We start from the raw sequence: 17448 nt of genomic DNA on the forward strand, positions 1-17448 counted from the left end.
CGAAACTTTTTTTGTCCCATTTCTGGGATGGATGTCATGCACCTGGCAAAGAAAATTACTTGGTCAACCATGAAACATTGAGCAAAGGAGAAAATAATGAATCCTTAACACGAAAGAGGGCAACACGGAGTCAAGTTAAAGTTTATTAAGGGTTGTTATCCTGTGAATGAGTGGCTTGGATTAAAGGATATGGATGTCAACAAAAAGTCACACACACACACACACACACACACAATCTCTCCCTCTCTCTCTCACACACACACACACACACACACACACCATCAACATTACTGTAAACCACATGATACAGGGCCTTTTCTGTACACGACATCAATAAAATAGCGTTACTGACAAATTGATGTATATTAATTTAAAAAAAGCAAGAAATCACACTTGATGTATTAGAAAATTAGCAAGCAGTCTGGTATAAATATGGGAGCTGAATATACTAGACTAGAGACTCATCTTACTCTTTGACCTGAAGACCTTTGTCTAAATACATCATGTTTATGTGATCATACGTTGGTGTGTTTACATGTACTTTTTTTTCTTTTTTACAATAAACATTCCCGGGTGAGTCTTTAAGATGCGATCTTGTGAACAGCTACTGTGATGGTGCCATGACTCCTCACCAGGATGTTTCTGCAAAACAAACACAATGAAGAGTCAAACATTCACCTGATGAACAATAATTGTACAGACAAGTGAGCGAGATCGGTCGGGTTGACAACGTTTGAAAAAACGCATTGTTTTATCTGATAAATCACATCATAACTTGTCATTCATATTATGTACCATGAATGTCTAGTTATTATATGACTGATCAACATGACACTCTGATCAAATTCCCAGAACAAGCATTTGCTATTATTCATGATGTAACAACTATAACATCTATTTTCAGAGTCTCCTTCATCATCATCATCATCATCATCATCATCATCATCGGTTATATTTTCCCAAAGTGCAAATGCTGTTCAGTCTATGTTTTGTTGATTGGTTGTTTTTTTGTTTTTTTTTGCATAAATGTGCAATTTAAAGACAAGAAATATCTGCACATGACATTTGATATTCAGCTTTAAACTCTGATTTTGTTCAAATCCACAATGACAATAATTTGGCTTCTTATTGATGTATTTCTAAAAGCTTTTCATCACTAATAAAGAGAACTGAGGAGTCGCCTCACGAGCTGAGGATTGATGGTCTACATACATTTACAGTTATATTTTGTTTTGTAATGTAATATCTGTCTGAGTCATCATGTCATTGATTTACACCATGTTGACACACACTGTAATCCTGCTGTACCCATAAAGCTACCAACATGTCGCAGTGACATGGCAGAGGCATCTATAGTATGTATACAATCTCTGTCAGGTCTAACAGCTCATTATGACTTATTTCTAATATCTGATACCGATGCTCCAGATAATATTCTGCACTTTCCAGAAGGTGGCAGCACAGCCATGCAAATGAAAATAAACTCCTTTGCCAAGACTTGGAACACAAGAGGTTCACATAATGAATGTTCAATCTTTGACACTCGAGCTCTTTCAACAGTTTTTCCTAGATTTATTGATCTCCCCACGAATTAATCAAAACCACTACACACAAACCTCTTAAATTCACAGAGATGGAGACAAGGCAGTCAAGCAAAAAAGACAAAAGGTTTGCGTTAGTGCTCACCCGGAGTCAGACTCCAGACACACAGTCGGAGAGTCTGTTGGGTCTCTGGTGAGAGCTGCGGCTTGTTTGGCCAAAACAGAAACAACACCGCCATGTTCATCAGACAGGGAACCGCGGCCTGGTGGAGGTCAGATATTAAAGAGTATCACTGTACAGTAATGATGAAACACTGAAGCATTTCAGTCAAATCAACATCTTTTTTACCTTTTCACATAATGAATTATATTATGACAGCCTTGCATTTCATATTAAAAAATAATTTCCAACGAGCAAATGTAAAATCTCATCACTACTTTTAGTAATATTTTTCCAGAAAGAGTGTTACTTAACAAGCTTGTTAATCATCTCTCTCAAATCTCTAACAATCCATATTTGACCAGGACATCAGTGTCAGAGCTGCCTGCTGACCCCTGTTTTGGATGAGCAGCCTGTGAAATGTTCAGTGTTGTATTTCTATGTATGCAGTACTTTGGTTTACAGTATGTGACCAAATGCATCTCTGTTGTGTTATTGGTAGTTAGAGCTTCAGTGCACTTTGGGTGCAGTCTCAGTTTTAGTGTCTTGTGTTTTTCCTCATTTTAAATGTGATCAGATCCTTCAGGAGAGATAATTAAAAGTCCTAAAATGATACAAGATAAGTAAAATAAATGTATTTGGTAGTATTCAGTACTGCACAGCAGGCAGTGAGACATTACTTGACCTTACTTTGTTATTTATTTATCAGCAAGATTACTGAACATTTTGCTTGACCGTGCTATTTAGCGCTATTTCTCCATGAGTAATTCCCAGTAACATGTAATTATTAACTTTGTGAATATGATTAACATCAGACTGACAGAAGTTGACCCAATAAGATGGGTGGCAAGTTGTTTGCGTTACACAAATTCAAAAACATGCATCTTCCATTTGAAGCATTTTTACTTATTTTGGAGGTTTAGGGTGATTTGAATGGAGCTGACAATAGTTTACATACAGTTTTCTCAGTCAAGACACTGTGAAATTCTAAAGTATATGCATTTGTTGTAGCTTTTAACACAGAATTCAAATGTGTAAGTATTTTCAACCCAGTGATGCATTGAGTAGTTTTCTGTTGAACTGTGTTACTCCCAGACATGTTCACAAACAGTATATTAAACTAAATTGTAGAATATTATACTTTCAATTTTCATGCAGCGTATCACATGTTACCAAATGTAGCTTTCTGGTGCAACTCATCAGCTATCATTTCTCAAATACTTTTAATTCTAAACTTTGCACACAGAGGGCGAGTTTCATCTTGGTGCCACAGTTACATCACAGATGGACAACAGACCTCTCATACAGAGTAAAAATATATAAAAGTAAACTGTATGTGATGTGTTTTGTCAGAGGGAGAGGAGGACACTGAGGAAAAGACAGACGATGTCTGTGAAGACGTCACAGCAGAGACATGAAGAAGAGGGCTGCACCATGCCAAAGATGTTCTTGTGTATTATAGGGGCAAATATGAGATTTTAAAAATGCTGTGATCAGATACAGAGGAGAGGTTGGAATGCCATTAAGTGTTGAAGAGAATTTACATTTTGTTGTTAATTTTCAAATATTACCTATTGTACATGTATTTGTTGTATTGAGATATTTGTGTTACTGTATTTCCATTTTTTGTATTTTCTGTTTTACATTATATAGAAATTGCTTCATGTGAATAGGGGACATACCAGAAAAATGATCACTGACAGTTGAGAAACTTGTGAATGAACTGTTGAAACTAGTGTTTGTATTCAGTTGAGAAGATTTGACTTTATTATTGGGTCACTGTATGTAAGTCTCAATGAGAAATGACCTAAGGAAACAATTTTAATGTCTTCTGTCAAACTGACACAGTTCATTTGATGTTTGGCTGTCTTGATTTAAACAATTATAAAGGGACATTTCATTTTGGTGGCAGTGATGCACTTTTTGATTAGATTATTTGCTTTCGACACAAGTTAAATGTTTGAGTGAGTGAAAACCTTTCACAGGACAAATTGCTGCTCAGTATAAACTGATGTGGTGATTAGTTTCACTGTTTTTCAAGTGTCTTGAAAAAACAGTCAGGAACCCAAATGAACACTGAAAGAGGTTTTCCTTGCTGTAATCATTCCTCCTGTTCATACTGGCTGTTAAAAGATCTCCTTCAAATGTGCTCTCAATGTAAGTGATGGAGGCCAAAATCCACAGTGTGTCTACACAGTCATTTTGGGCAAAAACGCATTTAAAGTTTATCTGAAGCTTACATGAGGTTTCATCAGTCTGAGTTAGTCATATCAAGTGGATATCTGCCACATTTACAGTCTTTTTAGCATCAAATTCCCTCTTTGTGTTTTCTCAGACAGTGTTTCCCTGTTGAGCCGTGGTGGAAGTAAAGTAACAAAAAGAGGGACTTTGGCACTAAAAAGACTGTAACGTTGAGAGATATCTACTTGATTTGACTCATTTAGATGGATGAAGCTTCATATTAACTTCAGATACACTTTTAAACACATTTTTGCACTTACATTGCAAGTGCATTATGAAGAGATCTTCTAATGGTCAATATGAACAGCAGGAATGATTACAGCAAGAAAAACATGTTTCAATGTTCATTTGGGCTCTGATTATTGTTTTAAGACAGACTTGAAAACCCGTGAACCTGTCCTTTAATGTTTTGTGACTTAAGAGTGTTTAAACAGTTGAGAAACTTACTTATGGTTGCATAAATCAACAGTGGAAGAATAATCAGCTAGTCGATTATATTATTCAGTTATTCATGTATATATAGAAGCATTAGTACTTGGGTTTGGGGTGTTTTTAAAAGTAATTTTTCTGACAGATACTTTTACTCTGCCCTCGGTAGAAAAAAAAAGAAATTAAAAAAGCAAGTTTGATGTGAATACATTTGAAAAGCATCTTCCTTTAAACCTCAGACAGAACAAGTAACTCAGTGTTTTCTTACAGCCCAGGTTGTGTCCTTGTTGATCCGTACAAAGCACTCCGACAACTGCTGGATTCTTCATTCTGCCACAAACAGACAAAGAGCGAAAACTCGTTTTTTAACGTCCAAACATTTAAAATACAAACTGAAACACGACCTATTATTAACTTACGTATCATCAAGATGCTGCTCTAGGGTCGACTCCATGATTAACTATCCCAATAACTGTAAAATTCAAGTTTGAAGGTTTGTTGTTGTGGTTGTCTGCTTTCTCAGAGCTTCCGGGTGGAGTCAGCTGACCGTCACGTGCACTAAGAGTCCCTGTGAGGACCAAATGGCATGAAAAGCGATTACAAAAAACTATCACACTATTCATGTAAGTTGTGCACATGATAGATAAATGTTCTTCTTAAAGTTTATATCAATTTTTTTTTAAAGCTATAGGCATATATTGCTAACTGGATGGCCTAGTGTTTATGTGTCTGACAGAGATTTCATACTCTGCTTTCTGCATTTGATGTATTAGCTTAATATACTGTAGATGTAATTATTATTCCTGGCTCTTTCGACATGGCTAGGTCCTCATTCACTGAAATCATTCCCAAAACTGGATCAGTTACATAATGAAACCCTGCAACTCTCACATTTCATCATTCATATGTCATGTTCTTCAACCCAGCCCCATTGAGAAATTGATTTGGATATTAAAGGGTTGCATAAATATAAAATGAGATTACTGGAGTTATTTTTTCCTCCTATTTGTATAATCTTTATTGATAACCCAGTTCCTACTCTGTTCTCAAAGATTGCACAATCAGATGAGCTGAGGTTGCCTAAAACAGCTCCAGTGTCACATGCTCCTCAGTCATAAAACAGTCTGGAGACACATGAAGTCCTTGTTCAACACTCATATCGCTGACAATTGAATATCATTTCTAGAAAATAAAATCATCTCCACCATCCCAGTTAACATCTGATCAATCATAACAGGGTGGTACAGACATTATTCACAATGGCAGCATGATTAACACTTTAAACATGTATCAACATACAAACAAGTTAAAGATAACAAACGTCCAAATACTGTCCTTTATTGAGCATGAAATATTGTATTAATATTATGAGTACAAGCCAGGTACCTTGTTTTTCTGCAGCACTTTGTTGGTGTAATTTGTTAATCTGTTTTCTTTAAAAGTTAGCTGGAGGCCACTGCCTGGGCTCACCTCCCTGCATGATTTCTGCTGCCAGTCCCAAGACGGGGAAGCTTCAGTGCTCCTGCTGACAGGGCAGAAACGGGTGAATGTAATTATGTGGCCGACGCATTGGAGGAATCCATCACCTGCACAGCAGCAGGGTAATGTCCTGCTGACTAACCCATGGGGTACACTCCCCCTCCTCCCCTCTGATTCTTCTATCTTTACCTCTGCTCTTCTCTCACTCATATTTCTCTTTGTAAGGCTTAAATCAGAGCCCGGCCGCTTCCGCTGACAACCTGCTGCCCATCACTGTCCAAGCATGCACGTAGGCAAACACACATACAAGTTTATGCATGCAGAATCATTTACAATATCCACTTACATGTGATATCTTTATTCCCTCATCACACACACATGCAAGGAATCTTCAATCTTGTTCCAAGGTCAGTTGGTATTAACACTAGATCCCATCATTTGCAGCATATGGCCACTTTACAACCACAGTAAATCTGCAAATGAGCTGAATTCAAAATAGAGGTCTGACTCATAGTGCACTGTATCATCATCCTGACATATACTGTATAATAGGCAATATAATTCAGGGGTACTGCAATTATTTATATAATTTAGTACAAATAAGACTCAATATTTATACTCTGGTGGCATAGTTTAATAAGCAATATCAGTGAGGTATGGAAGGAATTTCTCCAAATTAAATTTGTTCACAATTTTAGCATTATGGTTAATTTGTTCTCAAATGAACCAGGAATAATTAAAGGGACAAAATTTGTGAACCAAGTTATTCCTTCACTCAAAAAGTCCACATCTGACACTGAACAGGATTAACATTTTACAGTCAAAACTCATATTTGACACCTTAAGATCATATACCTCACATAGATTATGGAGTAGGTTATGTGACAAACCAGATTAGTTTTTAAACGTATAGACCTTTTTCTCTCAGTGTGGATAAACAGTACATCACATCATGGCACACACATCCCACATTAAAATAAGGAATATAACTTTCCAGCTCATAAATTCTAAACATAAAGCCCAGCCCATGAGTCAGCCTATGCTAATATCAGTAAACTCATTATATGGCTTTGATGTTAATTTGTCTTTTCCTGGCTGCCTCAGACAGAACAATAACTCAGGATGTCTTGGCACCTGTGGCCTTTTTCTCATGAAGAGGTGTCAGATTCATTTTTAGTTTATATGAATGTCATCAGCCGTTGAGCAGTTTTCCATTTGCTCTCTTAGTTTGAATCACTCGGGTCATGAAAACTCTGTTAGCAGCTGCATTAGAGCAGATGTATGGTTAAACCCTACAAGAGGCAAAGATCTACAAGTAGAGGGGACTAATGTGAGCCTCCATCAGCCGTCATCTGGATGAATAAGATGACGAAGATTCTGAGGAGACAGGCGTGGAGAGCACTGGGTGGGGGTTGGAGGTGGATAAAGAGAGGGAGAGTGTGTGACTCCCCCCTCTGAGGAGTTCTGGGAACCTTCATGACCGTCTGGAACGCCGGGGATCCAGTGCAAGGTAGCAGAGGGACCGATAACAGCTGCTGTCCAGTGTTGAGGGTGTTGAGAGAGTCCAGTTCTCCTGTTGCTGTCATGGGCTTCAGGGTGGTGCTGCTGTCCTTTCTCCTGGTGTCTCTGAGCTGGTCCAGAGGAGCCGTCATCACAGGGGTGAGAGAGAGGTTTCTGTTATTTCATCAGATTTTAGATTATGTTCATTATCAAATCATTTGAATTATTCTGTAACATGTAAAATTCTGTAAAAATGCTCATCACAAGTTCTCTGAGCACAAGGTGACATCTTGAAATGGCTTTTTTTGAAAACCCAAAGATATTAAACAATATTACAACAATATAAAACAGGAGGGAAAAGCAGAAAACCCTCAGATTTCTTAGCCAGTTCCAACAAATGTTTGCTGGTTTTGCTTGAAAAATGACTTCAACAAGTAAATATTATTATAATTTAAAATTGTTGGCAATTAATTTTCTTTTGATCAACTGATTGATTAATTAATTGTCTAATTGTTTGAACGCTGCTTCTGTGTATGCAATGGAAAGAATGCTCAAACTTCAATATGCAGTTTCATTGCTACTATCCCTTGAGTTTTGATTTTTGGTCAGATTTCCTCATTTCCAAAGTATATATGAATATACAAAAACTATACATATGCAAAGACCACACGCTTTTCTGGCTAATTTTGTAAAATTTGATTACACATGACTGATTGGAGACCACATCCTCATCCGCTTCAAGTCCACTGGAAAAAAGAGAGGAAATTATACCAGTCCTCTGACTGATATTCATTTGTAAATGAATTAGGAAGATGACAGGCAATGGATAAAATGGTGTTCACTGCACAAACATAAGAGGCCATCTCTAATACAATAAGTAATGTGAAATAGATTTGGACATAAAAGGGTATCCCTATTAGCATAAATAAAAATAAAAACAATGCAATGGCATCAAAAGCACTCTCCTTTGACTCTCCCCTCACTGCATGTGTGTCTGCTTCTTTTATTATTTACTTTCTGTGTCTCTCTCACCTCGTCTCTCTATCTTCCCTCCAGGCCTGTGAGAGAGATGTGCAGTGTGGTTTGGGTCTGTGCTGTGCCGTCAGTCTATGGCTGAGGGGTCTGAGGATGTGTGTCCCAAGAGGTGCGGAAGGGGATGAATGCCACCCCTTTAGCCACAAGGTGGGCAGAAATGTGATGTCACTTATCTTCTTGCATCACACTCTCCGACACACACACACACACACACACACATACACTTTTTTCTCTCTGGCCCACACTTGTTTAGCGGAAATTAAGATTATATCAAGTGCTGGCAGGTTGGCAGAAACCTTTGAAAAGCTGCTGATAACTGCAGAGGCTATTGATCTTCTTCACTGTGAGCTTGGCAATCAGAGCCATACATCTCTCTGGATCGTTTAGAGATGGCAAAATCAGTTCTGCTAACACCACGTTCATCTCTGAATTCAGACTTTTAAACAGCAGCTTTTTAAAACCTGCGGCTCCACTTGTCAGCCGTGTCAATAAAGGATTTAAAATGTCAGATTATCCCTCCCTCCCTTCCTTTCCCTCTTCCAGATGCCCTACCCAGGGAAAAGACAACATCACACCTGCCCATGTCTGCCCCACTTGGTGTGCACCAGGTATGCTGATAGCAAGTACAGATGTACTGATGACTTCAAATACATGGACTTTTAATGGATGCCCAGACATTCAAATGAAGAAGAGCACAGCAGAAACAACATTTCACAGTGAAGACTTGAACAGGTTGTGGATGATGAAACACATATTTCCTCTTCACTGACTGTATTCTTCATTTGTGTACCGTATGCACTATAATACATAGTTTTGATTCTATAAATGCACACAACAGGGACAGAAAAAGAAATGCTAACACAGTGTAACCTACTATCCAGAGCCACAGTAGGCATCAGACACTTTTTACTTGATAAAAACAATGTTCCTCGGGAAGCTATTTGTGAACCATTAAAACATTTGCTGTTTTGTTTTCATGCTCGTTTTATGTTAATTTATCAAGATAAATGTATTATTATATATTGTTGCCAATAAAAGTATAACAACATTGTCATTGGATGCGTGTGAAGTGAAGGTTGTTTTCCCCCCATGTTCAGTTAATGTTGTTTGATTAAACATATTATGGGATGGAGGTATCAAGTGGTTTTAATCAGTCTGATAAACTGAAGGTCATAATCAGAGTTTCACTGCCTTTTTGCTTTTTGTGCAAATTCATGACTTTGCAAAATAAGTGAACTGAAGACTGAAGGCATCTGACTCTTGCCAAACATCTGATTACTGCAGATGTCACACAAAGGGCAAATCCACAAGAACATTTCCAACAGATTTTAGATGTTTTTATCGTTTTGGCTTTTTTAAAGAGACTTTTCACTGGAGCATAACAAGCTAAAACAGCTATATATTTTATAATAAAATGAATAAGTCAGCAATGTGACATCATATTTCTGTGCACAAGATGGTTTGAAAGAAAACAAAGAATCTTTGTGACTTAGCTTCACAGACATTTTCTGCTACCATTGCAGATTATACATATTTTTTTATCATGTTATAGATGTCATTTTTAAGTGAAAACAAGGCAGTTATGATAAGAGGCTGCTTTAGTGTCTTTGTGTAAGATATTGAATCCTTTGCCTTCTGTTTAACAGTAAGCAAAAACCAAGCTGCTCAAACTGATATGATAAAAATGTTCCTTACACAAATAAAAAGTAAAGGAATCCTTAGTGAATCCTCAGTTCACTTTGCTATAAATCATATATTATTATTATTATTATTATTATTATTATTATTATTATTACTAGAAGTATTAGCATTACTTAAAAGTATCTGTATTATTACAAAAGAAGTTAAAGAAGTTGACAAACAACAAAAAAATCCAAAAATAAGCCATTTCCCTGTCTTTATTTTGTGTATTATATCGTTATCAGATGACCTGGCCCTGAGTAATCTCAGTTCACACCTTGGAAAACCTGTGGAACATTTCCATATCAATGTCAAACAAAAAATATGGACATCAAATCTCCAGATAAGTATTTAAATGAATAATCAGATAATAAAGGTCAGTTGCTTTAAACGACTTTTTGAGCTAAGGAAAATATATCACATATACAGTGCTGCTTGAAAGTTTGTGAATTTTCTCTATTTCTGCATGAATATGACCAAAAACATTATCAGTCCTAAAACTAGATGAAGGGAACCCAGTTAAACAAATGAGACAAAAACATTAAACTTAATCATTTATTTATTGAAGAAATGTATCCAATTTTACATATTTGTGTGAGGCAAAAGTTTGTGAACCCTTGCTTTCGGTAACTGGTGTGACCCCCTTTTGCAGCAATAACTTCAACCAAACATTTCCAGTAACTGTTTATCAGCCCTGCACATCGGCTTGGAGGAATTTTAGCCCATTCCTCCTTACAGAACAGTCTCAACTCAGGGATGTTGTGGGCTTCTTTGCATGAATTACATGCTTCAGGACCTTCCACAGCATTTCTATAGGATTAAGGTTAGGACTTTGACTCGGCCATTCCAAAACATTACATTTCTTCTACTTTAACCAGTCTTTGGTAGAACGACTTGTATGTTTAGTGTTGTTGTCTCACTGCATGACCCACTTTCTGTTGAGCTTCAGTTCACAGACGGATACCTTTACATTTTCCTATAGAATTTACTGGTACAACTCAGAACTCATAGCTCCTTCAATGATTCCAAGCTGTCCTGGTTCAGAGGCAGCAAAGCAGCCCAAACCATGATACTACCACCACCATGTTTCACAGATGGATTAAGGTTCTTATGCTAGAATGCAGTGTTTGCTCATCACCAAACATATTGCTTCTCATTCAAGCCGAAAAGTTTGATTTTGGTCTCATCCATCCACAGAACATTTTTCCAATCACTTTCTGGCTTATCCATGTGGTCTTGAGCAAACTGAAGACGGCAGCATTGTTCTTTTTGGAGAGCAGTGGGTTTCTCCTTGCAATTCTGCCATGCACACCTTCTCCTGATGGTGGACTCATTAATATTGACTGTAACCACTGCAAGAGAGACCTTTAGTTTCCTAGATGTTACCCTGGGGTCTGTTGTGGCCTCCTAGACTATTACACGCCTGCTCTTGGTGTGATCTTTGTTGTTCAACCACTCCTGGGGAAGGTAACAATGGTGTTGAATGTCTTCAATTTGTACACGATCTGCCTGACAGTCGTCTGGTGGAGTCCAAACTCTTTGAAAAATGGTTTTGTAACCGTTTCCAGCTTGGTGAGCATCAATAACTCTTCTTCTAAGGTCCTCAGAAATCTCCTTTGTTTGAGCCATGTCACACTTCCACAAACCTGTGTTGTAAAGCTCAGACTTTGATAGTGAGGAGTCAGATTTCTCTTCTTTAAATAAGGCAGGGCCTCCCTGACTCACACTTGATTGTCATCCAATTGATTGAAACTTCCGCCTCTAATTTCCCCTTCAAATGAATTGATAATCCTAGAGGTTCACATACTTTGCTGCACACAAATATGTAACATTGGATCATTTTTCTCAATAAATAAACAAACAAGTGTAAGGTTTTTGTCTCATTTATTTAATTGAAGTGTTTTTATCTAGTTTTAGGACTTGCATGGAAATCTTATCACATTTTAGGTCATATTTATGCAGAAATAGAGCAAATGCTAGAGTGTTCACAAATTTTCAAGCAGCACTGTATTATATACTATATATTAGCCCATGTTACACCTGTTTGCATGAAGGATTTTCTTTTAAACAGTAGAAACAGTAAAACACAAATACAGTAGAGACAGTAAATCTTACACAAATCTTTCAAAGAATGATTTCTACACAGTGTCAAGCATAATTTTCTAAATTGTAATTACTTTCACAATATACTGTAAAAACAACTAATAAAATATTGGTTCCACTTTATAATTTGCATCTGGATCCATGTTGTTGCTACAAAAGAGTTTGATAATTCTGCAAAAGTTTTCATTGTTCAATTGTTTAATTGAATATTTGCTCTTAGATAAGAGGCACTTTATCACCTTATCGCATTTTTCCTATCTAAAGCTGATGCATGATATCAAGATATGTGGAAGGGCATTTTGGAGAGACGACCTTGATATTTCGTATATAAGGGCTGGATCCTGCCACTGGAACTTCACTCATCGAGTCCAACAGTCAAGTAACTAACATGATGAAGTGGCTTGTCGTTCTCTCAGCCCTCGTGGCTTTCTCCGAGTGCTTCCATAAGTAAGTCTGGCCTGGCTGCTTGGAAAGCAACCGGCCTTTTCTTTGACATTTTTATCCTGAATAGACTGAATAGTTGAAAGACAATCTCTCCATTTGGTCTTCCTGAGGGAAAAAGGCCATCTCGTTGCACATTGCATTGTGCTATTACACCTTTTAAACTTGCAAAAAAAAGCTGAAAGAAGGTTACTTTCTGATTTTTCTAGCTGTAAAATGCTGAATGTTTGCATTTTGCTGATTTGCTATTCTCATTGCTGTGTGCAGGCTGCCCCTGATCAAGGGCAAGACTGCCAGGGAGGAACTGCAGGAGAGAGGATTGTGGGAGGACTACAGGAAGCAGTATCCTTACCACCCAATGTCCAAGTTTTACCAGGATGGTACTGAGCCAATGACCAATGATGCTGACGTAAGTCCAGATCAGAGAGACTTGGTTAATAATTATTATTCTGAAGGACATACATATACCTGTATATCACATAATGAAACAAACAGCAGGTAGTTGATTTTATGATGTAAAGACACTTATATTCACTCACAACACAAAATAGATCCACATATTTTTTGTTATATTTCAGTCAGATTTAACCTGTCTCTGTGTTGCTTCCCTCTAGCTGTCCTACTATGGTGTGGTCTCCATCGGCACCCCTCCTCAGTCCTTCAAGGTCATCTTTGACACTGGCTCCTCTAACCTGTGGGTCCCCTCAGTCTACTGCTCCAGCCAGGCCTGCCGTGAGTAGCACTGAAATATTGCTTCCAACATTTGGATTGTAATTTACACTGTGGTGGAAACTAATTCACTATATTCACTCAAGTACTGTATACAAACTTGAAGTTTAATTGAGTATTTCCTTTTCACGCTACTTCATTCTTCTTTTTACTTCACTACATTTATCTGACAGTTATAATTTAACTAAAACATTATCTTGTGAAATATAAAGCACAGATTAAATAAAATGCATATCTTTTTATTGATTAAACTACCCAACTGTATACAAAGTAATAGTAACTCCACTTTGACCAGCTACAACATTTAAGTGTTTCTTACATATTAATGCATCAGTGATAAAATAATACTGACATGGGGCCATTCTGCACAATGAGTAAACTTACCTTTGATACTAAAGTACATTTTACTGCTAATGATTCTGTACTTATGCTTAGCTAAAATTGTTATGTAATTTGATTGCAGGACCTTTACTTGGTGGTATTACAACTTTTTATTTATCTAAATACTTACAGCCTATAACAGTTTATTACATCTAGTGGTGGGACAACATTAAGTGCAGTTACTCCATGAGGGGGGTCCAAGTTTCTTGACATAGTCGTAAAATGCACACGTGAAAGAGATGTTGTTCCTCTACAGAGAACCACAAGAAATTCAACCCTCAGCAGTCCTCCACCTTCAAGTGGGGCGACCAGCCTCTGTCCATCCAGTACGGTACTGGCAGTATGACCGGTCGTCTGGCCAGTGACATTGTTGAGGTAACCAAAACTCTCTGGAACGACATGCATAGTCTGTTTCTTCAAACAAGCATGTCTCCATGGTCTATTGAGCTGTGACTGACAGCTGTCTTGTGTTTCCAGGTGGGTGGCATCTCTGTGAACAACCAGGTGTTCGGAATTAGCCAGTCAGAGGCTCCCTTCATGGCTTACATGAAGGCTGATGGTATCCTGGGACTGGCCTTCCAGTCCATTGCCTCCGACAACGTTGTGCCTGTCTTTGACAACATGGTCAGCCAGGGACTGGTTTCCCAGCCTCTGTTCTCCGTCTACCTGAGCAGGTACAGAAACAGGATAGAAATCTGCTGGGTGTGAGTGTGTGTGTCGTTTTCCATGACTTCTTTTTACATGTGACATTTGTTTGTTTTCTCTCTCTTAGCAACAGTCAGCAGGGCAGTGAGGTGGTCTTCGGCGGTATTGACAGCAGCCACTACACTGGACAAATCACCTGGATCCCTCTGACCTCTGCTACCTACTGGCAGATCCAAATGGACAGGTACTGAAAAATGCATCCGAAATAAGCAAAATAACACACAAACCACAAACATAAGTTGCACAAAGCCTCCTGGCTTGACTGTAATTCACCTTCTGCTACTCCTCCTCACAGTGTTACCATCAATGGACAGACTGTGGCTTGCTCTGGTGGCTGCCAGGCCATCATTGACACTGGCACCTCCCTGATCGTTGGCCCATCCAGAGACATCTACAACATGAATGCCTGGGTTGGAGCTTCAACCACCCAGAATGGAGATGTAAGTCATGCCAAAGCATCTGACGTAGATTTTCCCCGTTTTCCATGCCCAGAGTAAACAGAACTTTAAAGCTCTGACGTCAATTTGTCTCAAATAAAAACAATTAAGTAGGACTTGGTTACTTACTTTAGCTGGAAACCTGTAAAATACCAATAAATACATGCTGCTACACCGTCTGTGTGTGATGTTCTTCTCACAGGCTACAGTGAACTGCCAGAACATCCAGAGCATGCCCGAGGTCACCTTCACTCTGAACGGACACGCCTTCACCATCCCTGCATCTGCCTACGTCTCTCAGGTCAGTTTGACCCCTGCAACCCACTGCAACAGAACATTATCTGTATATTTTAAACATACATCATGAAGATTTGGTGGGAAAATAAATCTACTTTCTCTTGTCTCTCCACAGAGCTACTATGGTTGCAGAACTGGCTTTGGCGGAGAGGGCAATCAGCAGCTCTGGATCCTGGGAGATGTCTTCATCAGGCAGTACTACTCCATCTTCGATACCCAGGCCCAGAGAATTGGTCTGGCTCAGGCTGTGTAATCAAATGAAACACCTGATGGATAATCTATAAATGTGTATTTCCTGTAGGTGCTTGTCTGATTGATAACTGAAAAATTGTGCAAATGGGAGAAAATGTACATCTGAACATGCTTCAACTGCCTTTGCATTAAAAAAAAGATCATAGCAACTAAAAGCATTTTGTGTACTTTTTTCTGCATGTGTCAGTCTGACTGTGGTGACTACAGCCAAGATTATATATCACTAAAAATCTTTAGAAACATCTTAAGTTTAGTGTTACAGTGTTGCACTGAAATGTCACAGGAATAAGAATCACTGTTCATTCATTCACTCTTAAGAGAAACTTGACCCTTTACAGAGGATACAAAAGGGATCACCACCAGCTTTTTTGTGAACAGACCAAGAATAGGTTATCGAGCGACTCTTAGAATAGCAGAGGACCTCTGAGGCTGTAATAGAGAAGCAGCTGATAAGGACAAACACTGTTATAACAAAAGATGACATGATCTGACAACTCTGCTGCTGCTATCTCAACCTGCGAATAGGACTGGCTGGTTGAAAGGTCTTAAACTGAGAGAAAACGAAAACCAACACAAATGTTATAATTAGCATGAAAGAGTTCATTTATTTAATTTTTTATTTCATTAATCATTTTCACAAACAACATGTTATATACACTTAAAGGGGTTCATCAGAGATTTTACATTACATGTCCATAAAGTGTGGGCACGAACAAGAGACTAAATAATAGTTCAAATCAAAGCAGCAGTGAACAATATATTCTAATATTCAGTCTCTAGTATGAGTCAGGCTCCAAAAATAGTAAACTGACTTTCATGTGTAAAATCAATGGAGTTCCCTTTAAAAGGATGAAATGGGTTCTAAATTAAATTCAGAAACTAATTACACTTTCATTGGTGGATTGCCAGTGTGGAGTACTCCACCATCCCAGCATCCTCTGCGCTCCAGGCCGAGTCGGCAGCTCCTGCTTGTGTTTTGTACATCCTCAGATTTGCATACAGGTCTGAAGGATTCTGCTGAGCTGTGAAGTCCACTGTTGTGTAGAGTACACCACTCGCTTCCTGGGGGAGACAAACTTTATCATGAAACAGTCTTGTAGAGGAAGTTTGAAGCATAAACATGTCTCCCATTCAACATGCTTTTAAAAACAAGTGACAGTGAGTCACAGAGGCTACATGTTCCCAGTTTAGCACCTACCAGGGCCTCCTGTTTCAGTGACTCACACAGAGTTTCTCCATATTTGTCTACAAAGAAAAACAATATGGCATTGGTTCTGTTTAGCCATTCTCAAAACTCCAGAAGAAATGAATAAATGATTGGTGGACACTCAGATCTTTGTGATCATCATCTAAAGGAATCTACTTACCCAATTGTTTACGTTTTGCCTGCACTCTGCAGCAAATGACACCAATCACTGAAGTGATGAAAATCATCACTGTGATGGACACAATGGCAGCTAGTGGAAGGCCAAAGCTCCAAGTAATGCTGAAAACGAGACGCAGAGTTCAGATGAACCATTATTTTTCTCATCAGAAAGCACTATTAGACCAGGGACCTACAGAACGATTGAATACCTGGGACTGTCACTGTGGTCCTGTGCCAGAGAAGGTCCAGTGGAGTCTGGGACTGTTATGGATGTGATGGGGGCTTTGATTGTTGTTGTCAGTGGAAGCTGAGACTCACTGTGGTGACTTGAAGCTTCTCTGTGGTGACCTGAAGCTTCTGCAAAATGCAAGAATGTCAAATATGCTTCCTAAATTTACAGCTAGAATTAAAGTTGAATTGTTCCTTTACACACTAAGAAAAAAACTACAATGAAATATAGTGTTGCAAGTAAACATGATCATCTTACAAAGTTTTGCTCAAGCATCCTGTACTATTGCATAATAAATGTCACATTGATGAAAATCATGACTGCTTACCAAACACCTCAACATAGTAGTCTTTGTAGATGTGGTTTTGAGCTCCCAGCACAATACATCTGTAGTAGCCTCCATCCACAATCTGCACATTTGATATTTTGAATTCAATCCAGCC

At 38.4% G+C, this 17448-nt stretch overlaps 3 protein-coding genes across 3 annotated transcripts; 2 read left to right on the forward strand and 1 right to left on the reverse strand.

The window, feature by feature from the left end:
• Positions 1-130: 130 nt before the first annotated feature.
• Positions 131-4932, reverse strand: lamtor5 (late endosomal/lysosomal adaptor, MAPK and MTOR activator 5). Its single transcript, XM_044350340.1, has 4 exons — positions 4791-4932; positions 4640-4701; positions 1687-1804; positions 131-642 (listed from the first exon to the last, which is right to left on the reverse strand). The coding sequence occupies exons 1-4, from the start codon at positions 4823-4825 to the stop codon at positions 582-584; spliced, it is 276 nt and encodes a 91-aa protein (XP_044206275.1). The 5' UTR covers positions 4826-4932; the 3' UTR covers positions 131-581.
• Positions 4933-6702: 1770 nt separating this feature from the next.
• On the forward strand, positions 6703-9286 carry prok1 (prokineticin 1). The gene is made up of 3 exons (XM_044352586.1): positions 6703-7509; positions 8407-8532; positions 8929-9286. Exons 1-3 carry the CDS (start codon positions 7327-7329, stop codon positions 9046-9048), a joined length of 429 nt encoding a protein of 142 aa, XP_044208521.1. The 5' UTR covers positions 6703-7326; the 3' UTR covers positions 9049-9286.
• A 3248-nt stretch (positions 9287-12534) lies between these two features.
• LOC122982512 (pepsin A-like) lies at positions 12535-15412 on the forward strand. The gene is made up of 9 exons (XM_044351854.1): positions 12535-12615; positions 12877-13018; positions 13224-13341; positions 13976-14094; positions 14197-14393; positions 14492-14608; positions 14720-14864; positions 15064-15162; positions 15274-15412. Exons 1-9 carry the CDS (start codon positions 12557-12559, stop codon positions 15409-15411), a joined length of 1134 nt encoding a protein of 377 aa, XP_044207789.1. The 5' UTR covers positions 12535-12556; the 3' UTR covers position 15412.
• The last annotated feature ends 2036 nt before the right edge of the window (positions 15413-17448 follow it).

This window comes from Thunnus albacares, chromosome 5 (genome assembly GCF_914725855.1).
Source record: "Thunnus albacares chromosome 5, fThuAlb1.1, whole genome shotgun sequence".
NCBI lineage: Eukaryota > Metazoa > Chordata > Actinopteri > Scombriformes > Scombridae > Thunnus > Thunnus albacares.

What these genes read in the sequence shown, in the direction of transcription:
- prok1 (XM_044352586.1), top strand. Translation starts at nt 7,327, where the DNA reads ATGACCGTCTGGAACGCCGGGGATCCAGTGCAAGGTAGCAGAGGGACC. An exon ending in GAGGAGCCGTCATCACAGGG is followed by an intron (nt 7,510 to 8,406) that starts GTGAGAGAGAGG and finishes TCTTCCCTCCAG; the next exon opens with GCCTGTGAGAGAGATGTGCA. An exon ending in GCCACCCCTTTAGCCACAAG is followed by an intron (nt 8,533 to 8,928) that starts GTGGGCAGAAAT and finishes TCCCTCTTCCAG; the next exon opens with ATGCCCTACCCAGGGAAAAG.
- lamtor5 (XM_044350340.1), bottom strand. Translation starts at nt 4,825, where the DNA reads ATGGAGTCGACCCTAGAGCAGCATCTTGATGATAC. An exon ending in GAGCAGCATCTTGATGATAC is followed by an intron (nt 4,702 to 4,790) that starts GTAAGTTAATAA and finishes TGTTTGTGGCAG; the next exon opens with AATGAAGAATCCAGCAGTTG. An exon ending in TGTCTGGAGTCTGACTCCGG is followed by an intron (nt 643 to 1,686) that starts GTGAGCACTAAC and finishes TTTGTTTTGCAG; the next exon opens with AAACATCCTGGTGAGGAGTC.
- LOC122982512 (XM_044351854.1), top strand. Translation starts at nt 12,557, where the DNA reads ATGATGAAGTGGCTTGTCGTTCTCTCAGCCCTCGTGGCTTTCTCCGAG. An exon ending in CAATGACCAATGATGCTGAC is followed by an intron (nt 13,019 to 13,223) that starts GTAAGTCCAGAT and finishes GCTTCCCTCTAG; the next exon opens with CTGTCCTACTATGGTGTGGT. An exon ending in TGGCCAGTGACATTGTTGAG is followed by an intron (nt 14,095 to 14,196) that starts GTAACCAAAACT and finishes TTGTGTTTCCAG; the next exon opens with GTGGGTGGCATCTCTGTGAA.